This window comes from Lepidochelys kempii, chromosome 27 (assembly GCF_965140285.1).
Source record: "Lepidochelys kempii isolate rLepKem1 chromosome 27, rLepKem1.hap1, whole genome shotgun sequence".
NCBI classification, from domain to species: domain Eukaryota; kingdom Metazoa; phylum Chordata; order Testudines; family Cheloniidae; genus Lepidochelys; species Lepidochelys kempii.
Genome location: NC_136406.1, coordinates 4,163,255 through 4,183,728, shown reverse-complemented (window position 1 = coordinate 4,183,728; position 20,474 = coordinate 4,163,255). Strand labels below are relative to the sequence as shown.

The 20,474-nt window shown below is 60.9% G+C and overlaps 1 protein-coding gene and 1 long non-coding RNA gene across 3 annotated transcripts in view; one reads left to right on the top strand and one right to left on the bottom strand.

The window, feature by feature from the left end:
• The window catches only part of ACBD4 (acyl-CoA binding domain containing 4), a 24,622-nt gene extending 7,650 nt beyond the window's left edge, over window positions 1-16,972 (top strand). Inside the window, exons 6-10 of one of the 2 annotated variants that reach the window (XM_073325546.2) lie at window positions 3,752-3,858; window positions 5,161-5,341; window positions 9,349-9,527; window positions 10,162-10,197; window positions 16,350-16,972. In XM_073325546.2, the coding sequence (XP_073181647.2) occupies window positions 3,752-3,858; window positions 5,161-5,341; window positions 9,349-9,527; window positions 10,162-10,197; window positions 16,350-16,460 (614 nt within the window). In that variant the 3' untranslated portion in view covers window positions 16,461-16,972. The remainder of the gene's footprint in view (window positions 1-3,751; window positions 3,859-5,160; window positions 5,342-9,348; window positions 9,528-10,161; window positions 10,198-16,349) is intronic. The other variant, XM_073325547.2, reaches the window with a different exon arrangement.
• On the bottom strand, window positions 15,447-20,474 carry LOC140903774 (uncharacterized). Its single transcript, XR_012156338.2, has 2 exons — window positions 19,841-20,474; window positions 15,447-17,575 (listed from the first exon to the last, which is right to left on the bottom strand). It is a non-coding gene; the product is annotated as an uncharacterized LOC140903774 (long non-coding RNA).

Below are 20,474 nucleotides of genomic sequence, written 5' to 3'. Positions count from 1 at the left end.
AAATAAGGTGTGAATTGTTAACAGTGAGGGGCAATGAAGCATTGATACAACTTACCCCGGATCCCTCAGTGGCACTCTTTAAATCAAGGTTGGCTGTTTTTCCAAAGCTCGCTCTGGGAATTGTTCTGGGGCAGTGCTCCGGCCTGTGCTCTGTGGGAGGTCAGAGTGAAGGATCACAGTCGGGCCTTGGAATCTATGGAACTGACGACAAACTGCCGCCCGTGATTTCCATTGGCCCAACAGAGCCACGCAAGGAGTCGAATGCGGCCGTAAAGCAGCTGCCGACTCAAGGATATTTCAGGGTGAGGTGCTCTACTCAAGGCATGTTAAACAGGCCTGATTCCTGCTGGCTGAAATCAGACCTCTCCTTGGGGTCTCCAACTGGCCTTCCTCCCCCACCCCCAACACTAAGCAGGTTTGAAACCCTCGGCCATGCAGCGTGAGGGGAGCTGGCTTTGTAGACTCGCTCCCTGTCAATCACCTGAGCTGCGGAGCTGAAGTAGACCAGCGTGTGTCTGCCCAGGCGGCTCTTCAGCCGACAGCGGCCCTCCCGTTAGGGTTAGGGATTGAAGAGAGGAACTTTGTGAACGGACGTCCCTATGGACAGCAGAATGCCGCTTCCAGTTGGGGAAGCAGCTATGTGCTGCCAGCCCCCACCCCGTGCCAGCAGATGGGAGGCACAGACAAGCTTCCCTCCCGTGAGCCCTGCAGGAGTGGGCACAGCTATGGGAGAGCACATCGCAGTCCTCTGTGGCACTCTGAGGGCAGGGCAGTTATTACCCGTCGCCAGGGGCATTTGCTGTGTTCAGTTCCTAGCCCCTGGCACAGCAGTGTGACCTCCTGGGCAGAGCACGGCTCCTCTGGGGGGTGAGAATAGCCATGCAGGGGGAGTTCGCTGCTCTGCACACGGCGGCCTGGTCTGTCACTCCATTTGCCGTAACACTGGTGGGGATGCAGCACAGACCCTTCCTGCCCTAGGGGAGCCCCCATAAGCCCTGGGGGTTCTGCACCCCTTGTGTGAGCACATTGGATGCTTGGTGCTACTAGCAATCTCTGTGAGCCACTTCCGCAGACCCTGTGGCCCTAGTATTAACCCCGCGCATGCTGCATCCCTCCACAGCCGTTAACCAAGGAAGGATCGAAGCGCTGGCCAAGGCAGTTGGGACCAAGGCCCTCACGGCCAAGCAGCCAGGCTCCTCCAGGGCTACAGGCAGCCTAAACAGGGTGTCTGCTGAGTTGGGCCTGCTGCACGCTGCTCCTGGCGGGAGAGCTGCCATCCTGGCTCAAGCTGCTCTTGCTGGCGATGCCCCTCATGGCTCACACGGCTGGAAGTGGGGGGTCTAGGCCACAGCAGGGCAGCCAGCCAGTGTTTGCTCAGCTCCTGCCCAGAGCCCATCCTGTGGGGTCACCTTGCCCAGTGCGGCAGACTCCCTCATGCCAAGGCCTCCTGTCTGTCACTCACATAGAGCTGGAATCACCTGTGCCAGGCTGGGATTTGCCCCATGTCTGAGACCCCAGAGGAAAGACACTCACCTCCTCCCCACACACCCACGCGTGGCCCTGTCACGCACCAGCCCGCCCAGTGATGGGCTCACGGAGCTCTGTCTAGTCAGCTTAACAGAGAGACGGTTTGATGATGGCCTGTAAATACTTACAGGGGCACAAATATTTGGTAATTGAGGGCAGACAAAGGCCTAACAAGATCCAGGAGACAGACGCTGAAGTTAAGTAAAGTCAGAACAGAAACCAGGTTTTTAGCAGTGAGGGTAACTGACCAGCGGAGCAACTCACCCAGGGCCATGGCGGATTCGCCCTCACTGGCAGCCCTGAAATCTGACTGTGTTCCTGGCAGCGATGCTGTGGTTCCAGCAGGGATTATCCCAGGGGCATTCTCCAGCCTGTGCCATGCAGGAGGGCAGACGGGGTGATCCCAGTGGTCCCTTCTGGCCTTGGAACCTATGGACTGCCAGCAAAGGGCCCGGTGCTGGCTGTGGGCCCTGGGGCCTGTTGTCTTCACTGGCTGATTGCAGCTCCCCCTGCAGCTCTGCGGGCCCTTGAGGAGGGGCTCAAGGGTCCGGGTGTGGTCTCCATGCTTGTCCTACGGGTGCTGGTGGCTGCTCTCCTGGCTCAGCGAAGGCGTCTGGGCAAAGCGATGTTGCTCTCGCAGGTGGGCCCAGTCAGGATAGCATGCCCGTGGGCAGCCAGCGAAGAGCCCGTGGTGGGTAAAGGGGGGGGGAGTGGAAGTGTTTCCACGTCTCTTTCCATCTGGGCTGGGCGCCAGAAGACGCCCCTCCCTGGGGTTGGCCGGGCTCCTAGAGGGGATGTGGGGGTTGGGGGGAGCTCTGGAGTGGGGCTTGGAAGCAGTGATGCTGTGGGCTTTGTCGGGTCGGTGCCGAGGGGCTGACGTGTGGGAATCTCAGCCCTCGACCTGTCTGCTGAGTGCTAAGGGGCCAGTCCGATTGCTCCCTTTCTGTGCAGGCAAACGGGAGAGGGACTCCGTCCTTAGCCGGGATGGCCTAGCAGCAGGACTGTTGGGGAACTTCCTGGGGGACGCTGTGTCTGGGGAGCAGAACCGAGAGGGGCAGGCGCTCAGTGCTGGCTCCGGTGTGCCAGAGGGGCTCTCCAAGGGGAGTTGGCCTGGCCTTACTGTGAGGAGAACAAACCCAGTGTCCTGTCTGGCACAGGGGGCAGGGCCTGCACCCCAGGCGGGGTGGAAGTGGGCAGGGGGTCGGGCGGTGGCTGGCACAAGGGCAGGGCCTGTTCCACAGCGTGGGGTGGAAGTGGGCATGAGGTCGGCATGTTGTTATTCCGTGGTGGGGCACGTGGGCCGTGTGTGGTGCCGGATAAACACCGTGGGCAGCACTTGAAACTCCCGGGATGTGGGGCTTCTCTTGGCTGCAAATCACATTCAGTGGCGCTTTCTCCCATCCAGGAAGCTTCACATCCCGCTGGGGTGCTGCTGTCTGTCGGGGGCCATGGCAGTCTTGTCATTTGTGCTCCTCAGTGTCAGGTGGCCAGGGCCCTGCGCTGTGTCCTGGGAAGAGTGTTATGTAGCAGGCACAGCAGGGCCATGATTGAGAGCCTGAACTCCTGGCTCTGCTACTGACTCCATGGCCTTGGGCATGTCCCTTCTCCTCCCATTTTCCCATCTGTACAGTGAGTGATGTGCGATGAGGTGAGCTCTGAGGCTTTGTGTGAGCTAAGTGTGGTGAGATCCCTGATGAGCGGCACTCAGGGAAGGATCAAACCCCCCAGATGCACTTGGTGGGCTTTGCTTCCTGCACACGGATCTTTGGCCTTCTAGTGACTGCCCCAGCCTGTGGCTTTGGGGCACAAAGGACACGGAGTAGATTGAAAATCCTTCCACTCAACATCCTGTACTGCTGTGATGAGCCCCCTGCTCTCCTGGTGCCTGGCCAGAGAGTGCCCCCCCACCACGCTGAGCCACCCACACCTCCCTGCTGAGCCATACGCATCCCCCCACCCAGCCACCCCCATGTCTCCCCCTGCTGAGCCACCCATTTCCCGCCCCGAGCCGGGTGTGTACCCCCACCCCCACCAAGCTGCCTGCATCCCCCCACCCCCGAGCTACATGTTCCCCCACTCCCACCTAGCTGTGTCCCTCCACCCCGCCAAGCTGCCCGCGTCCCCCCCTGAGCCATGTGTGCTCCCCCACCCCCGCCGAGCCGCCCCCATCCCCCCTGATCCGCGTGTGTCCCCCCCCCGCTGAGCCGTGTGTCTCCCATTCCAGGTGGCGGGCTGGGCCGCACTGACGAAGCCCTGGAGAGCAGCCAAGTGACCAGTGACTCAGAAAGCGAAGTCTACAGTGACACCCTGGAGCAGATAGAGCCTGGCCAGGTAACGCCGCTCGCAGAGCGAGCCAATGTGAGGCCCGGGTCCAGATACCTTCATGTGCCAAGAGATCGTCCCTCCTTCCGCACAGCCATTCCCCTGCGCACTTAGCACGGTGCCCCGATTTCACTCCCACCGGCTGCTGTGCCAGGCCCGGATCTGCAGCGCCCTGTCCTACACTGCCTCTGCTCAGCAGAGCTCTGAGTTCCCTTCGGGCCCCGGCCCCTGCCTGGTGACCCCAGTGTCCCTTGCTGCCGTCTGGGCGCCTGTTCTCCGGCCATCCCACACGTGAGTCTCAGTCAGAGCCCTGATGGCAGCTGCCCTCCCTCGCTGCTTCCAAGTGTGCACCGGGCGGGGTCCTCGCTTGCTGCAGAGCATGAGCCACCTGCTCCCGTCCTGTGTGGGACCAGGGAGAGAAGGACCCCGCGGGGCCCTGCACCGTGCTTGGGGGCAGTGGGAGGAGAGTCCCAGTCCATGTGCTCCCACCCCCAGCAACTAGTGGAAGCTCCTTCATCGGTATCGCTCTCGGACCCCCCCCAGAGCTGCTACTGATAGCTCCATGGAGAGGGGCAGGGAATGGCTCCGTGTGTAGAGCTTGGTCTGGTTTCATTTAGTTGTATTAGGAGGAGGTATGGCTGTGGGAATTATGCAAATCAAAACTCAGTGTCTCTCACCCCAGGTGTTCATGGGTGGTTCTCTGTGCTGCGGATTGGCCAAGGGACCCACTGCACGCCATGCTGTGTTTGCTCATGCTTTTGCTGGTTGCCTCCAGCCCAGTCTTCAGGCAGCAGGATAATTCAGGGGTTATCCCAGAGCTGGGGCAGAGAGCTCGCACCGAGCTCACAGACTGTCAGGCACAGCCCAGCATATCCCACTTCGCAGGTGCTGCTGTGGGTTGCTCTGTGTGGGAATGGCCCTTTTCTGGGGGGTAGAAAATGCTAGGTGAAAGTTCTGGCTTTAGTGGGTGGAAGCCTGGCTTGGGACCCCTGGGTCTGTTCCTACCTTTACTGCAGCCTGAGATGTTGTGGCTAAGTTACATCTCTTGTCTGTGATGGTTCCTGCCAGGTTTAATCAAAGCCCTTGGCAGAAAGGTAAATGGTTCTTTGCAGGTGGATGTGTGTGATGTGGGGGAGGAGCTCAACCCAGGTCATGCAGTGGGTCAGTGGCAGAGCTGGGCATGGATCCCCGGAGCCCTGGTTCCCTGCTCTAACCACTGGACATCTGGCCTCTCCCTGCAGTGTCTCACCCACTCACCCTTGGCACTTGGGGGTCTCACTGCAACTCTTGCTGCCCTTTTCCCTCCCGCAGGCTGGTCAGCGCGTGGCTGGGCAGAGCCTTTCCCTAAGCAGTCCTCATGCAGCCAGCCTACATGCCGATGTCGGGCGTGAGTCCCCGGAAACCTGCAGGGAGGGAGAGCCTGGCGAAGGCGAAGGCGGCGGACTAGCCGGGCAGAGCAGCGATGGCCCCAGGCCCCTCGGCACAGAGAGAGGTGGGTGTGGCACCAGCCCTTGGGTGGGGTAGAGCAGAGCCATGGTGCTAGGTGGGGTGGGGTGGAGCGGAGCAGAGCCAGGGGCCTCGGACCTGGGTGGAGCTGGGGCGGCGCGTGCAGGCCTGCCTCTGGGTTTGCTGGTAGTTCAGCTCCTTGCCGCAGTGGCAGGCGGGGGGCTGAGCTCTCGCTGTGCTGATACGCAGCGGGGAAGGGAAGGACGCTGAGTCAGGGAAGCAAATGCTGGGGCCAAGGAGCCCTTGGGCTGAGCGCCTGCCGGGTGATTCTGCCAGGGTCTGCAGGAGGGGAACAGCCAGAGGTGCTGGGTCTGGGGGCTGCCGCACCCCCCGGCCTGACGTGGTTTCCACCAGATGCAGGGTTTACAGTTTGGTTCAGTGACTCTCAGCGCCCCCCACTGTACACATTGTCCCAGCCCCCCTGGGAACAGCTGAGCCAGGCAGTTGGTGAGGAGCTAGGGAGCCTCCCCCCAGGTCGCCAGGTCAAATCCAGCCCAGCCCTGCCTGGCTGCTCCGTGTCGGCTGGTGAAGGAGTTGGCGGGTCTGAGGGACGGGGTGAGTTGCACACGCTAACGCCCTGTGGGCAGAGCTACCAGGGACTGAATGGGCCACGGAGCGCGAACCCCCCCACCTCCCCTGGGAGGTTCTGCCAGGCCAGGGCTCAGGCACGTGCTGGCCCAGTTCAGGCTCTTTAATGGCCCGATCCCACGGGGCGCTGAGTTTCCCCCCTCCTTCCCTGAGAGCCGGGGCTGGCACCTGTGCCCTGGCTGTGCCCAGCTACCGCTTCCCAAGGCATTTGGTTTGTGGCTGCCCCTCAGGCAGGCCCTGAATAGACTCAGCCCACGAGCATGATTCCCACTGTGCTCCGTGGGTCACATTTCAGAGGTCTCTGTCGCATGACAGGAAACGCCAGCTGGGCAGGTCTGATGCCTCGGCCCTCTGCACACACAGTTCGGGGTTTGCACCCCCCAGGCAGTGGGGCAGCATGTGCAAAGGGAGCCCTGGTGCAAGTCCTCTCAGGAGGCCTGTAGGGCAGGTGGCCGGCTGTGTGTCTGAGCTGCACCCAGGATGCAGACTGGGCCCTCCTAGCTGAGGAACCGTTCCTGAGGAGCATCCTTGGCAGGTCTCTTCCAAGCACATCAAGTGCGGGAAGCTGCTGCCTTTGTCTTCGGGTCACCCAGCCCCGCAGGAGGCGTCTGCAACGGGGCATGGTTCGGAGCAGCACAAGTGGCCACAGGCCATCTGCACGTAGGCAATGCCGTGTCGTAATTGGTGCGCCCGCCCAGCAGTCTTGGACATGAATGGGTTAAGGCTTGCAGCACCTCTGTGAGCTGGGTCAGTATCAGTGGTGGGAATCGACTGATGTTGGCCATGGACATGTGGACAAATCCGTCCTCTTGCCAGGTGGGCAGCTCCCTGCCCTTCCTCAGGGGAACACTCATTGCCGCTGGGCCTCTGGGGGCTGGAGGGAGTCTGGGAATGTCCTGGACACAGAAGGGACCGTTGGGCTCATCCAGTGCAACCTGCCCCATAGCATAGGCCTGAGGCTCCCCAGGGGTTCTCCATCCAGCCTGCTCACTCTTGTGGAGCCAGAGCGTCTGCTAGGAAGAGCCATCCAATCCTGACAGGGAGAATCCTCCGCCTCCCTTGGGCGCTGCTCCCATGGCTGCATACCCTTGCAGCTCATGTGCCCCCATGGCCACCCCGGAGCCACCCCTCCAGCGAGGGCTGGGTAAAGCAGCCCAGCACCGAGCTGAGGAGGAAAGCGACACCCCACGGCCAGGCCACACGCGATCCCGTCTGTGCTTTGTGTCGTGCGTCTGCCCCCCTCACCTCTAGAGGGGGTGATTGTCCCCGCCAGGGCTGTGTCGCAGGGCGGGCACTGGCATCTCACCCACTCGAAGTAGAATCCATCCACGCTTATCTCCTCCGTTCATGTTCCTTCAGCCCCATCCCAGGCTGCTTGGCAGGTTAATTTGTAACAGCTCTCAGGATAAGGCCATCCTGGGGCTGAGTGGGAGCAGAGCAGCCCCTGGGCTTGGACTGCTCCTTCCCCAGGCTGGTGCCTCTGCGGAAGGAGCTGGTCCCTGCTTTCTGCTCCCGAGCGCTGCTGTGAGGTGCGGCCCCAGTCTGTGTTAGCTGTCAGCCGGAACCAGGGGTGCTGGCCTGCGCTCTTTGCAAAGCCCTCTCTGCATCCCACCCCGGCATGAAGAGGTCATCATGCACCCCAGAGCAAGGCTCCTGTGAAAGTGTTTCCTTGACAGTGCTCTGGGCCTGGGGGGCCTGCAGCACGGAGGGATACAGTGCAACCTGAGGAGCAGACAGACTGCAGGGCTGGGAGTCAGGACTCCTGGGTTCAGACTCACCGAGTGACCTCGGGCTAGCCACGTGATCTCTCTGTGCCTCATAGCAGCCACGCTGTGACTCGGGGTAGCCATGTCCATTGGATGCACTCACCATTTCAAGTGCTCCGTCGCCGCCTCCCCACTCCCACCCACAGCACACCCTGGGGCCCAGAGGGTCCTGGCGCTGGGGGCTCCGTGCCGGCGCTCAGTCAGACGGGGGCGACTGGCTCAGTGCAGCTGCCTCTCCTCGGGGATTGCAGGGGTGGGTTCAGGCATCGGCCAGGCTGCCAAGCCAGATCTCTGCTCTTCTCCCCTAGCCCTGAGACGCTGGTCCTGACTGGGAGCAGGGTGAGGGGCCTGGGCGGCAGCTTAGCTTGAGGTCAGTGCAGCAAGAGAAGTGACGCTGATTCCAGATGAGCATTGCCAGCCTGTTCGCACACAGCCACTCCTTCCCCAGTGCATAGCACCGACCCGCTCCCATTGCTCTCTGGGGTGGGGAGGAAATGCTCTGTTGTCTCCAGGCTCTGCTGAAGCCCTGGCAAGTTTGTTTCAGCTCCTGAAGGGGAGCTGAGCCCTTCTGAAGACGTGCGCCCTGGGGCTCTGGGTCCACACTTGGCTCGCTAACCCGTGCTGAGCCTGCATTGCTGGGCTGTGTCCCAGCTTGGGAAGGGTGACCTGGTCACAGCATGAGCTGACCTCAGGCTGGCTGGCACCTTCCAGCTCTCCAGTGGCCTGACGGCCCAAGGACCTGATGGCTTGTGTTTCCCCACAGAGGTCAGGGCCATCTCCTCCCATGCAGCCACCTGCCAGCCTGCCACCCCTGCCCACAGGGACCAGCCCTGGGGTGAGCTTGTTCCCCAGCTAGACTGTGCCACCAGGGGCTGTTTGGTGATGGCCGTGGTATGGACTCCTGGCCCCTTGGGCTGAGACCTCCCCCCCACACACTATCCAGCTGACTTCACAGCCTGGAAACCCACCCGTTTGTGTCACACACAGACCACCAGGATGCCTCTCTGTAGGCTTGGGCTGATGGCCACAGGCTTGGGCCACCGTGACCCGCCAAACCCAGCGTGTGCTGACCGGGTGAGCTCTGCAGGGCAGTTCCCAGCACCAATGGCCAGATGCCAGTGCTAATCATTCAAGGCACCTGGGTCCCGAGCACACTTCGCTCAGAGCCAGCGTCCAGCTGCGCTCACTAATGCCCCGGATGGATCCTGCTCTGTGCTGCCCCCTGCTGGAGTTAGCGCTGCGGTGGTACTTACCCAGCCCTTCCTGGGGCTTCTCCGGCCCGGGGGAACGTCTGCCTCCCCGGGCCCGGGAGTCTCGCCAGTCTGGTAGCAAAACCGCACGTGCTTTGGAGAAGTGATGGTGGGGATTGGACAGAGCTGAGCCACCGTCACCCGTCTGGGTCGGCTCCAGCAGAGCACATCCTTCCAGCTGAAGGTCACGCCCAGCCGCCCCAGAACGCCCTGGGGGAAGAGGCTTGTACCTGACAGGGTTAGCCAGCCTCGCATCACCGAGCTGCACCCTCCTGGCCTGGGCCTGCAGCATCCCTCGGTTACAAACTCTGGGGCAACCGTGGAGGACGAAGCCTCGTCCTCCCTGGTCTGTCCCTCTGGCATCCTTGTCTGTCCTTCCTGCCCCACAGAGCTGCAGGCTGCCCCGGGAGCCAGGGGCTGTCCAGATGCTGACCAGGGGGAAGCAGCGAGCGCCGGGCTCTGGCCGGAGCTGGATGTGCAGCTGCTTGGCACCGTCCGTGCCCTGCAGGACAACATGCGGAGCGTCTTGAAGAGGCTGAGCCGCCTGGAAACGCTGAGCACCATGCAGGTACGTGCCCCTCACCATGCCGATGCCACAGGCAGGCCCGCAAGGGGGCGCTTTCCAGGCCGGACACCCACATGCACACACACACCCTTGGTTACAATCGGGGTGTGGGGGAGATGGTCGCTATCAGACCACAGGGCCTCACAGCGGCAAGGTGAGCTCCTGGGGCCAGGCCCCCGGTGGAGACAGGCTCTGCTCTGGTCAGTGGCTGGGAGGCTCGGGGCTGGGCTGCCAGAGGGCCTGTGCCTTGCGCACGCCACCAGCTGGAGCCTGGGGGGGGGTTAGCTCCCGCAGAGCCGGGGGTGAGCGGTGGGGCAGCCGCGGCACAGAGACTCCGCTCTGACGCTGACTCGCTGGGTGACCCCAGCAAGTCCCTTCCCGCCAGGCCTGGAGTCAGGAAAGGTGCCTCAGGCCCTCTTGTGCTGGCGTGTGAGCCCCAGAGCGCAGAGCAAGGGGACGTTGCCCACGGCTGTGGGGCTGGATCCCCTATGCCCGTGGGGGGCGCGTGCAGTGAAAATGGCAGTGCTGTTTCTACATAGCAGGAAATGGGTGCGGCTGGGCTCCCCTCACTGCCCAGCTTCCCAGCCCCTCGCGCCAGCCCACGTGGCGCTGAGCTGAGCCTCTTTCTGTCTTTCAGGGGCACGCGTCTGGGTCCGGCCCTCGCCACCGGCAGGTAGGGCTGTGCTCAAAGACAAGCGCGCTGCAGGCCCCGGTTTCCCAGCAGTTCCCTCGTCTCCCAGGCACACGTGCAGCGCGGCTGGGCCACCCGAGCCACGGATGGATGACAGCAGGGTCCTGGGGAGCTGCCCCAGCGGGCTCGGGGGAGGAAGGGGCTGGTGGGAGCAGAGGGCGTGGGAGGTGCTGTCCTTGGGCGGGCAGAAGGACAAGGACTCCAGGAGGAAGAAGTGGGGAGAGACACTTAGGCTTAGCCTCCATCTGCAGCTGCCTACTGGGCTTGTGCAGCCTGGAGTGGCGAGTCGACCAGCCCCAGCAGCTGGCAGAGCAGAGCAGAGTCTAGGAGCCAGACCGCCGTCCACCCAAAGCCACCGCGGGTTCAGCCCAGCTACGCTCTGCGCTTATCCCAGACCCGGGGGCTAGTGGGGTTGCTCCTGCATTCAGCTGCTGCCCGGGGCACTGGCCACTTCAGCAAACCAAGCCCAGGTATCTAAAGGCAGGTCCCCAGCTGGGCAGTGAAAGCAACATGCTGGGACCCGGGAAACCAGGCGTCTCTTCCCCGCTTGGCCACAGGCTCCACATGTGGTCTGGGGTGAGTCTCTGTTGGGATCCGAGCCCTGGCTGGGCCCCTTCCTCCTAGTGAGTGACAGCCCTGGGCGAGCAAGGGGCCTTCAGTACTCCCCTTGGTGTCTCTGCCATGGTTTGCCTCTGTCATGGGGTCCCTGGGCGATGCTCTGACCTGCTCCCCACAAAGCCAGACAGGACTCTGGGGAAGTCTCCTTTCTGTGAGCAGCCTGTCTGCAGGACACACAGCTCACACAGCTTCTACCTTCCTGGGTCTGACCTCGGAGCATTCAGCATCCTCTACCCCTCCATGCGCTTCCCCCAGCGAGTCCGCTCAGGCGGGGTCTTGGGGAAGCCAGAGGATCCTGCCCCCCAACTTCGCAGTCAGACGTGACTCTCAGCCAGCCAGTAAAACAGAAGTTTATTAGACGATAGGAACATGGTCTAACACAGAGCTTGTAGGTGTAGAGAACAGGACCCCTCAGCTGGGTCCATTTTGGGGGGCAGTGAGCCAGACAACCCCGTCTGCCCTTCACTCCATGTCCCAGCCAGCCCCTCCTCTGGGCTTTGTCCCTTTCCCGGGCCAGGAGGTCACCGGATTCTTTTGTTCTCCAACTCTTTAGCTCTCACCTTGCAGGGGGGAAGGGCCCAGGCCATCAGTGGCCAGGAAACAGGGTGTCGGCCATTCTCTGTATCCAGACTCCTGCATACACCTGCCCTCTAGGTCTCTGCAATGATCATACACCCTTATCCCACCCCCTAGAGACTTGAGAACTGCCTAGGGGAAACTGAGGCACCCCCACACTATTCAGAAGAAACATTAAGAACAGTCCCACTTTGTCACATCTCTCCCCCCTGCGAGATTGAACTGAGCGGGGTCACTTTAGCCGGTGACCTGGGGAAGTTCGAAGCCAGCAACGTTCCCATGGATGCCCCAGCATCTCTCCCATTCCTTGGTGGTAGTTACAGCAGGCCCTTCCAGTGTTACGCCCTCCCTTAGGTCGGGGGTGGTCGATAGCACTCGCAGGCCACATGTGGGAAGGTTTATGCGGCCCGTGCCCTTTGGCCACCCCCAAAACCCCAGGGGGTCAAACTGGGATTGGGTCTTCTGCCCAACAAGCTGGCCAAACACAGCCACTTGGTTATAGGACTGTTTAACTTTCTTAACAGCTTTCACTCCATCTGAGACCTTCTCAAAGCTATCCACACTGGATCTTTCAACAGGACAGTCAGTGGATCCATTCACAACAGAAAATTTTTCGCTGTTAGGACCTGAAACTTTCTTGATTAAATCACTTTCACACCCTTCAGTAAACTGCTTGCAAAGACTCCATGAGGATTCTTTTCCCTAGGGCTTTTCTATGCAATAATTCACCCCGCACAGAAATTCTGCTCTTACCCTCTTTACCTAGGGCTTGCTCTAGAGGAACACTTTCCTGAGCAACAAGACTCTTTCTGGGTCTCCCTTACATCCAGAATTACCTCTGGCCCATCCAGCGGATTCCTACACAATCCCCTTTCAGGCAAACTGACAGACTTCCTAGATAAAAGGTCAGAAGCATTCTCCTTCCCTTTGCCACACACAAGTTCAGGAATCTTTTCCTTCTTGCTACAGGTTTCCACACCCTCCGTAGGTAACACAATCACGTCACCTTCATGCTCTCCTTGTGCCCTGGCTAGGATCTCACCCTGATTAGACAGAGTTGCGACACCCTTTCCCAACAACACACTAGCAACAGGCAAAATACAAGCACCAGAATTGTCTGGTCTCTGGGATTTTACATAGACACTAACTGGATGCGACCTAGTTACAGGGCCATTCTCCTGAGCAGACACAAACTTAGGACCCTTCCCTTCCTGCGCATTAGCTGAATCCAGAACCAACTCTGAGACAACTGCACTCCCCTCAACCATCACAGGCTGAAAGGTCCCTTCTGTCTGCTCCACAGACAAAGAAGAGCCGGACACACTTTCTCCTTTCCCAGACACACAGCTTGGGATCTCTTTCCCCTGGTCCCAGCACACAAGGCTGGTCACAGACAACTGCTTGGAGATCAGGGTAGCTCCCTCCATAGGCAAGTCAATACCCCTGGCAGACACAGGCACGTTTCCTTCACTGTCCCAATTCTCCACCCAGCTAACAGGTAAGGTCCAAAAAGAAAAGGAGGACTTGTGGCACCTTAGAGACTAACCAATTTATTAGAGCATAAGCTTTCGTGAGCTACAGCTCACTTCATCGGATGCATATCGTGGAAACTGCAGCAGGCTTTATATATACACAGAGAATATGAAACAATACCTATTCCCACCCCACTGTCCTGCTGGTAATAGCTTATCCAGCAGGACAGTGGGGTGGGAATAGGTATTGTTTCATATTCTCTGTGTATATATAAAGCCTGCTGCAGTTTCCACGATATGCATCCGATGAAGTGAGCTGTAGCTCACGAAAGCTTATGCTCTAATAAATTGGTTAGTCTCTAAGGTGCCACAAGTCCTCCTTTTCTTTTTGCGAATACAGACTAACACGGCTGTTACTCTGAAACCTGTCATTATGCAAGGTAAGGTCCAGGGACACTCATCTTCCACTCTCCTCGCCTTCCCACCCTGCTGACTAGACACAGCCATCAGCTCACTAGGCTGCCTAGGCTCATCCAGACTTTTCTTACCAAGCACCTTGCCACTCCCAACAGATCCCCTGCCCTGCCTGTGTCTCCCCCCACTCAGCTGGGGTCTCAGCTCCCACTGTGCTCAGCACTGCCCTTGCTGTCCCAGTGGGGGTAGGCAGCGAGCTCCCTGCTTTCCTCACTGCATCAGAGCCAGCGTGAGCCCCCTGAGTCCCCCTCTCTGGTGTGCAAGGGGGCAGGGAGCATCTCTCTGTCCCACACAGCCCCAGGGCTCTGGTTACAGGAAGGCAGGTAGCCTGAGCCTAGCCGCTCCTCCCCCCTGCCAGCCAGGTCATCTGCATTTTCACTGACCATTTCCCTCTCTGCCGATTGGTTCCCTGGATTCAAATTCAAACCCTTGGCCATTACAGGAGCAGGGCGTGGATCCTGTCCCAAAGAGACACAGTCACCCCACAACAGGGTCTCACAGCTGGTGTCCTGGAGGACCCCAACGGCCAACCAGCCCGACCCCTCCTGGGTCTGCACAGGGATCTGGGCCATAGGCAGGGCGAGGGCCTTCATCCCTGGGACCCTCACACAGCTCACACAGCCCCTCAGCATCTGAGGCTGCACCACCCAGGGCCTGACACCAGTTCTCTCTGTCCCAGGATCTCGCCACCCCAGGAATGTCTCCCCATTGACCGTCACCTTCTGCTCCCACTGGGGGTCCGAGGGGCCTGGCCCCAGGAAACTCCACACAGACATATAGGTTGGGGTCAGGCGTGGGAGCCTGTCCACCTCCCCACCCATCTGGCTGACGGAGTCTACGGCCTTGGGACCCAGCAAGGGAGCTAGACACTGGGGCTTTTCCGCAGGGTCCCCCTGGTTCAGATCTCCAGCCTGCTCAAAGGTAGTCAGGTGGGCATCCACACCCCCCCCCCCTTAACCTGGGGTAGCAATTTAGTCTCGAGGTTCCCTGCGGAACTGGCCCCCCGGGGTCTATCCCCACTCACCCCGGGGAGGTCCCCTAGGCCTCTCCGCTCCCCCACCGCCAGTTCATGCTGCTGCTGTTTCTGCAGCTCTTTCTCGGGCTCTCGCTGTCTCTCACAGTCCTCTTGCTCCCTCAGACTCAGCTCCAATCCCGTCCGTCTCCGATCCCCGGGTGGGGAACCCAATCGTGAAGACCCTCGTCTGGTCGGGGACAGGAGTCTCGGGGATCCCTGGCTACCACTCCAGCTGCTCCCAGATCCTGCTCTAGCCCCATTTGGGGTCAGGAATCTGTTCCTTAGAGCGGTCATCCTCCTCCAGCTGCACGATTAACTGTGCTTTGGTGAACTTTCCAATGCGCAACCCTCTCTTTCTGCACAGAGTTACAATGTCCTTCTTCAGGAGACGGTGACAGGCCATCACTCTGCTCTTCCCAAGTTGTTGTGGACTCACAGGCCTGTGTGCTCTCAGCTCCCCACGGTTTCCAGGGAGAACCCCTAGTGTGCCAGCCCTTTTCGAGGTCACCACCTCTTTGCCAGGGTTGAGCTGCAGACTCCTCCGCGCCTGGGACCGCTCACTGCAATCCCCAGGGGAACCCTGTTACTGCAAAAGTCCTTCTCTCTGGTCACACATTCCCAGGGGTTAACCGCCCCGTGAAACCGTCTCTCTCTGGTCACACACTCCCAGGGGTTAACCGCCCCCTGAAACCGTCTCTCTCTGAATCTTCAGCACGCCTGGTCCCTGTCAATCCCCCTTCGTTTTACTGCTCCCCAGTCACTTACTGCGGGAAGTGCCATCCATGGGGTGCAGTACATCCCACCGCTGCCACCAGTTGTCATGGGGTCCCTGGGCAATGCTCTGACCTGCTCCCCACGAAGCCAGGCAGGACTCTGGGGAAGTCTCCTTTCTGTGAGCAGCCTGTCTGCAAGACACACAGCTCACACAGCTTCTACTTTCCTGGATCTGACCTCGGAGCATTCAGCATCCTCTGCCCCTTCGTGCGCTTCCCCCAGCGAGTCCGCTCAGGCGGGGTCTTGGGGAAGCCAGAGGGGCCTGCACCCCAACTTCGCAGTCAGACATGACTCTCAGCCAACCAGTAAAACAGAGGTTTATTAGACGACAGGAACATGGTCTAACACAGAGCTTGTAGGTGTAGAGAACAGGACCCCTCAGCTGGGTCCATTTTGGGGGGCAGTGAGCCAGACAACCACGTCTGCCCTTCACTCCATGTCTCCAGCCAGCCCCAAACTGAAACTCTCCCCAGTGCCCCCCTCCTCTGGGCTTTATCCCTTTCCCGGGCCAGGAGGTCACCGGATTCTTTTGTTCTCCAACCCTTTAGCTCTCACCTTGCAGGGGGGAAGGGCCCAGGCCATCAGTGGCCAGGAAACAGGGTGTCGGCCATTCTCTGTGTCCAGACCCCTGCACACACCTGCCCTCTAGGTCTCTGCAATGATCATACACCTTTATCCCACCCCCTAGAGACTTGAGAACTGCCTAGGGGAAACTGAGGCACCTCCACGCTATTCAGAAGAAACATTAAGAACAGTCCCACTTTGTCACAGCCTCTGTGAGATGGGGTGATCCTCCCTCCCTCCGGAGGGAGTCGTGAGGATACCGTCGTCTGAGACGCTCGCTAGTAACTACGGTGACAATACACCGAAAACTGGGGCCCTACTGCTGGTTCTCATGCTCTCCCAAAGGGAGATGGTGACGCTGTCTCTTGGGGAGGGGTCCGAGGGTCACTGAGCTAGAGACGCTAATAAAGCCGAGAAGCAAAGTGCAGCAGTAGCAGGGGCCTCGCTCCGAGCCCTTGCGCTCTGTGTCACACCTGTGCTGGGCCCAGCGTCTTTGAACAGCCCAGAGAGTGCTGGCTGGCTTGTTCTCCTTCCCCAGCTCCTGAGAGTAGCATCACTTTAGTCACCCATTGCGGAGCACCCAGGAAGCCTCAGGGTCGCTAACCCCTCCCCACCTCCCTGTGCTTGTCTCCTCTCTGCAGAAGCCGTCCCGCTGGCCGCTGGAGGTCTCAGCTCGCACCCTGCTGTTCCTCCTCGCCTGGCCCTTCGTCGTCCAGTGGCTGCTGTGGCGTTTCCAGCGCAGGAAGAGGTGATTGTTCTCTGTCTGAATGTGCAGCACTGAGCAGAAACCCCGGTCGCGGCAGGAACACACCGCCAGGCTGGAGCCTGCAGCTCAGCCGTCGGGACGCAGCACCCAGCAGACCTGCAGCTCCGCAATGGGTGACTAAAGTGATGCTACTCCCAGGAGCTGGGAAAGGAGAACAAGCCAGTCAGCACTCTCTGGGGGAGCAGCGGGCTGTCCCCCAGGTGCCAGGGACAGCTCCTCTGAAGGACAAACCAGTCCAGAAGTGTGGCAAGGAGAGATCGGATTCAGCACTTCCTCAGCAAGCTTGGAGCCATCAGCTTGGTCCGGGGGACCCCAGCCTGGGTCTGGCCCAGCACGTTCTCCTCTGAGACACCATTTCACTTGTGGGAGGACCGGGGGACTCTCGTGGGAGGCCTGCCAGCAGGCTCCTCTGTCTCGCCCCACTCACGCCCGCTCAGGTGATCTGCAGCATGACAGTGGCACAAATGGAACACCCCCATTAAAGAAAAACAGCTTTTCCGCCGTCTGTTCCTCTCGTTAGTCGTCGGGCGGATGGTGCAGCGAGCTGAAGCACGACAGCCAGCCTGCGAGGGAAACTGGTCCCCAGCCGAGAGGCCATTCCCCATGGAGCGAGTGGGTGGGGCAGGGCTGCGGGGGCTAGCCTAGGAGATCTGGGTTCGAGTCACTGCACTGCCACAAGGAAAGGAGGACTTGTGGCACCTTAGAGACTAACCAATTTATCTGAGCATGAGCTTTCCCCATGTGACCTGGTACGTCACCTAGGCCCAGATCCTCACAGGTATTTAGGTGCCTAACTCCCGCTGAGTTCCCACTGAGTCTCAGTGCCTGTGAGCAGCTGGGCCTTGGTCTCTCTGTGCCTCCCTCCCCTGTACAGTGGGGTAACGGCACTGCCCTCCCTCCCCCCAGGCCGTGTTGTGAGGATAAAGACACGTAAAGGGTGGTGGGAGCCATCTAAGGGCCGTGGTCACAGGTCATGCGGGAAGCACCCCTTCCAGTGACGGCTGCTTCACGCGTTCTCGCAGAAGCCCCCATCCTCAATTGCTCTTCACTTTGCCGGGCTGTAACCGAGGTTTCCCTTCCGGGCTCTGGCTGCCTCTGTTTCTGTTGAAATGGTTCAACCAGTCGAGAGAACGAGATTAGGCGACAAACTGTTTTGCCCACGTTAAAATAACAAATTCTTATAGCTGTGGTGGAGAAGCTCTCACACCCCGGTGCTTTAGAGCTGGGACTTGGAACTTGGCAGGGGTCGCCTGGTGCCAGACGTGAGCCATGGCTTCTCCTACAAAAATTTACCCCAGTTTGGCCAAGTAGAGACTTGTTAGTTTGACAGCTAAAGTCTCCGCAGGTTCTGTCTGCACTGAGCATGCTCCAGTCCGAGGCTGCAGGGGCTGAGCTGGACTCTCCTGGGAATTGCTGGTCCCAGCTGCTGGGGATCGCTCTGGCACTGAGCCCGGAACTGAGAGCAGGGAGCTTGTCCCTCCTGTGCGCTCAGAGCTCCCCTGCTGGGCCCAGGCAATGTGGAGGAGAAGGCAGAAGCAGCTTGACTCAAAGGGAGAGGGGACAAGGCAGGGGGATAAGAGTCTGCGGGGCAGGAGCCAGGGTGGGATGCGGTGGGATTGGGGAGACATGGGAAGGACAGCGGTTGGACAAGCCAGGAATAGGACGGGGGAGGGACAGGCAGGAGCTGGTGGGGAGAACAGCAGGGGAGGGGACAGTGGCAGAAGCTGGGGTAGCAGGGCAGGGGGGCTGCAGGTCCTAGGACACACTCTCCTCCGCAGCCTGGAACAGGACTCACGCCGGACACCAGCAGCTCCCTGTGGAACCCACTGGCAGTGTCTCTTCATCCCCTTTGGGGGCTGGTCCACATGAGGATAACAGCCTTCTACTGCTACCAGTTTCTGTGTTTGCGTGAGAGGCAGAGGTCTGTGCTATAGCACACAAGATCCTGGCCCCGCTGATGACCAGGCGGTGGGGGGAGGTGTCGCTGTAGTTCCAGAGAGTGAAATGTTCATTTTGTGCCCAGCCCCCGTGAAAAGGCTGTGGAGGCTGCAGCCCTCAGCCCTTTGGAAATGCCCCGGGGACCTCTGAGGAGAACCCAGCAGCTACCGCATGCATGGGTGGGGGGGGGGGGGCGGCTCGTGGCTGCGCTGCCCTGGCTGATGGCTGGGGGTGCTGTCCCAGGGGAGGGGCTGGAGGTAGACTCTGGGGTGTCCTGTGAGGACGTGCCCTTGATGCTGGGGTCTGTGAGGGGCGCTGGGTGCTGGCCTACAGCCCCCGCCCACTGTCAAACTGGCCGTGGATGGTCCAAGGGGGTGTGTGGAATTGTAAGAGCTGTTGCCATAGAACAGGTAGCAGCACACCCCCCCCCCCCCCGCACATTCAGTGCAGGTCGCTCTCTGTGCCCCCAAGGCCAGGGCAGGGCCCCTCGGCCTCCTCCTCTTTAGTGGGGAGCCATTTACCATGCGCCTTGCCCAGCTCCCTGCCCTCGGTCAGGATCCTCCTGGGAGCCAGCCAGCAGGGCAGCTTGGCCCAGCCCCTCCCTGGAGCCTGACCCCCAGGCCCTGGGGGCCTTTCCCTGCCAGGGGGCTGGCCAGGGCCGGGGCTGGGCTGCTGGCCCTGACCCAGCTTGGGAAGGTTCCCAGCACTGTTGGGGGGTCTCGGTCCCAGTTCCTCCAGGCGAACTGTTCGACAGCTGCCCAGAGCTGGCAGCCTCAGCAGAGGCTCAGGGCTGGAAGGGCATGGAGACTGAGCCCCCCCGAGGCCAGGGCTGGAGCAGATGAGGGGGTAGCATGGCGGGGGGAGGAGGGAAACGGCTGTCATGGCTGGCAGTGCTGCGGACTGGCCCCTGGCCAGTCTGGGGAATGGGTGTGGGAGTGGGTGGCAATGCCCTTGCTGTGCCCTCCTGGGCCCCACAGTGCCAGGAGCAGCTCCAGCCAGGCTGGCTCCCTGCAAGCCGCCACCTGCGCCTGGTGCTTGGGCCTTTGAGCCCCCGTTTCCACTGAGGGACAGAGCCCCGCTGGGGGGGTAGGGAGCCCAGCGTCTGCATGGGGTCCCGTGGGGAAGACCCACACCCTCAACCTCCCCCAGGTTAGAGCTGTCCCCACCCACCCACCGGCCAGCTCGCCCCATCCGAACCCAGGCTGACCCGCTGTAGCATGAGAGACCCACTGGGGGTCACCAGCAGCTGCCTGGACAATGGGGAGCCCCCCTGCCCTGCCCCCTTGGCTCTGGACTGCTGCTGCAGGGCGTCTGGGCACCTCCAAGCCGCAGCCCCTCACCCATCCTGCCAGCCCCAGCCCCTCGCTGTGGAAGTGCGGCAGAGGATTTGGGGGGCGGGGGTCACAGGGTGGGACAGTGGGGAAGCACCTGCTGTGGGGACTCCAGTGCTCCGAGCAGCCCCTGGTGTCAGATTGCAGCTGTGATGTCGAATCCTTATAAGGCCACAAGCAAGTCAGTCGCTCGCCTCAGTTTCCCCAGCTGGAAAATGTGGAGGACCCTGCGCCGTTCGGATCTGTGGGCCAGCCAGCCGCACGTCTGCTTGCCAGCGCCAAGAAGTAAATGAGCTTCCTCTTTCCACCCCACTCCTTGCTGGGGGGGAGCATTTCCCAGCGCCCCTCTCGCTTCTGGGCCGTGTCCATTAACAACGGAACCCTGTAGCAGCTGCTTCCCACCCCCACCCCACCCCCCGCGGCTTGAGCCAGGCGGCAGCGGGGGGCGGGCGGGGGAGACGAATGGCTGTGGGGGTTCCCTAGTGCTGCTCCCTGCCCTGGGCACAGGCCCTGCCTCTGCCTTGGCCAGCCTCCCGCAGCTGCTGGCTGGGGCGGGTGCCAGGGCTCTGTCAGTCAGGGGGCCGCCCCCTCCCGCTCCGGCCAGGCCTCTCCATTGCTGAGTCCTGCGCCCGGCCTACGGCCCCGGCGACACTCAGCGAGGCCAGGGAGCAGCAAGTGCTGCGCAGCCAGCAGCAAAGCGCTTCCTCCGGGCCGGTCCCCACTGGAGCCTG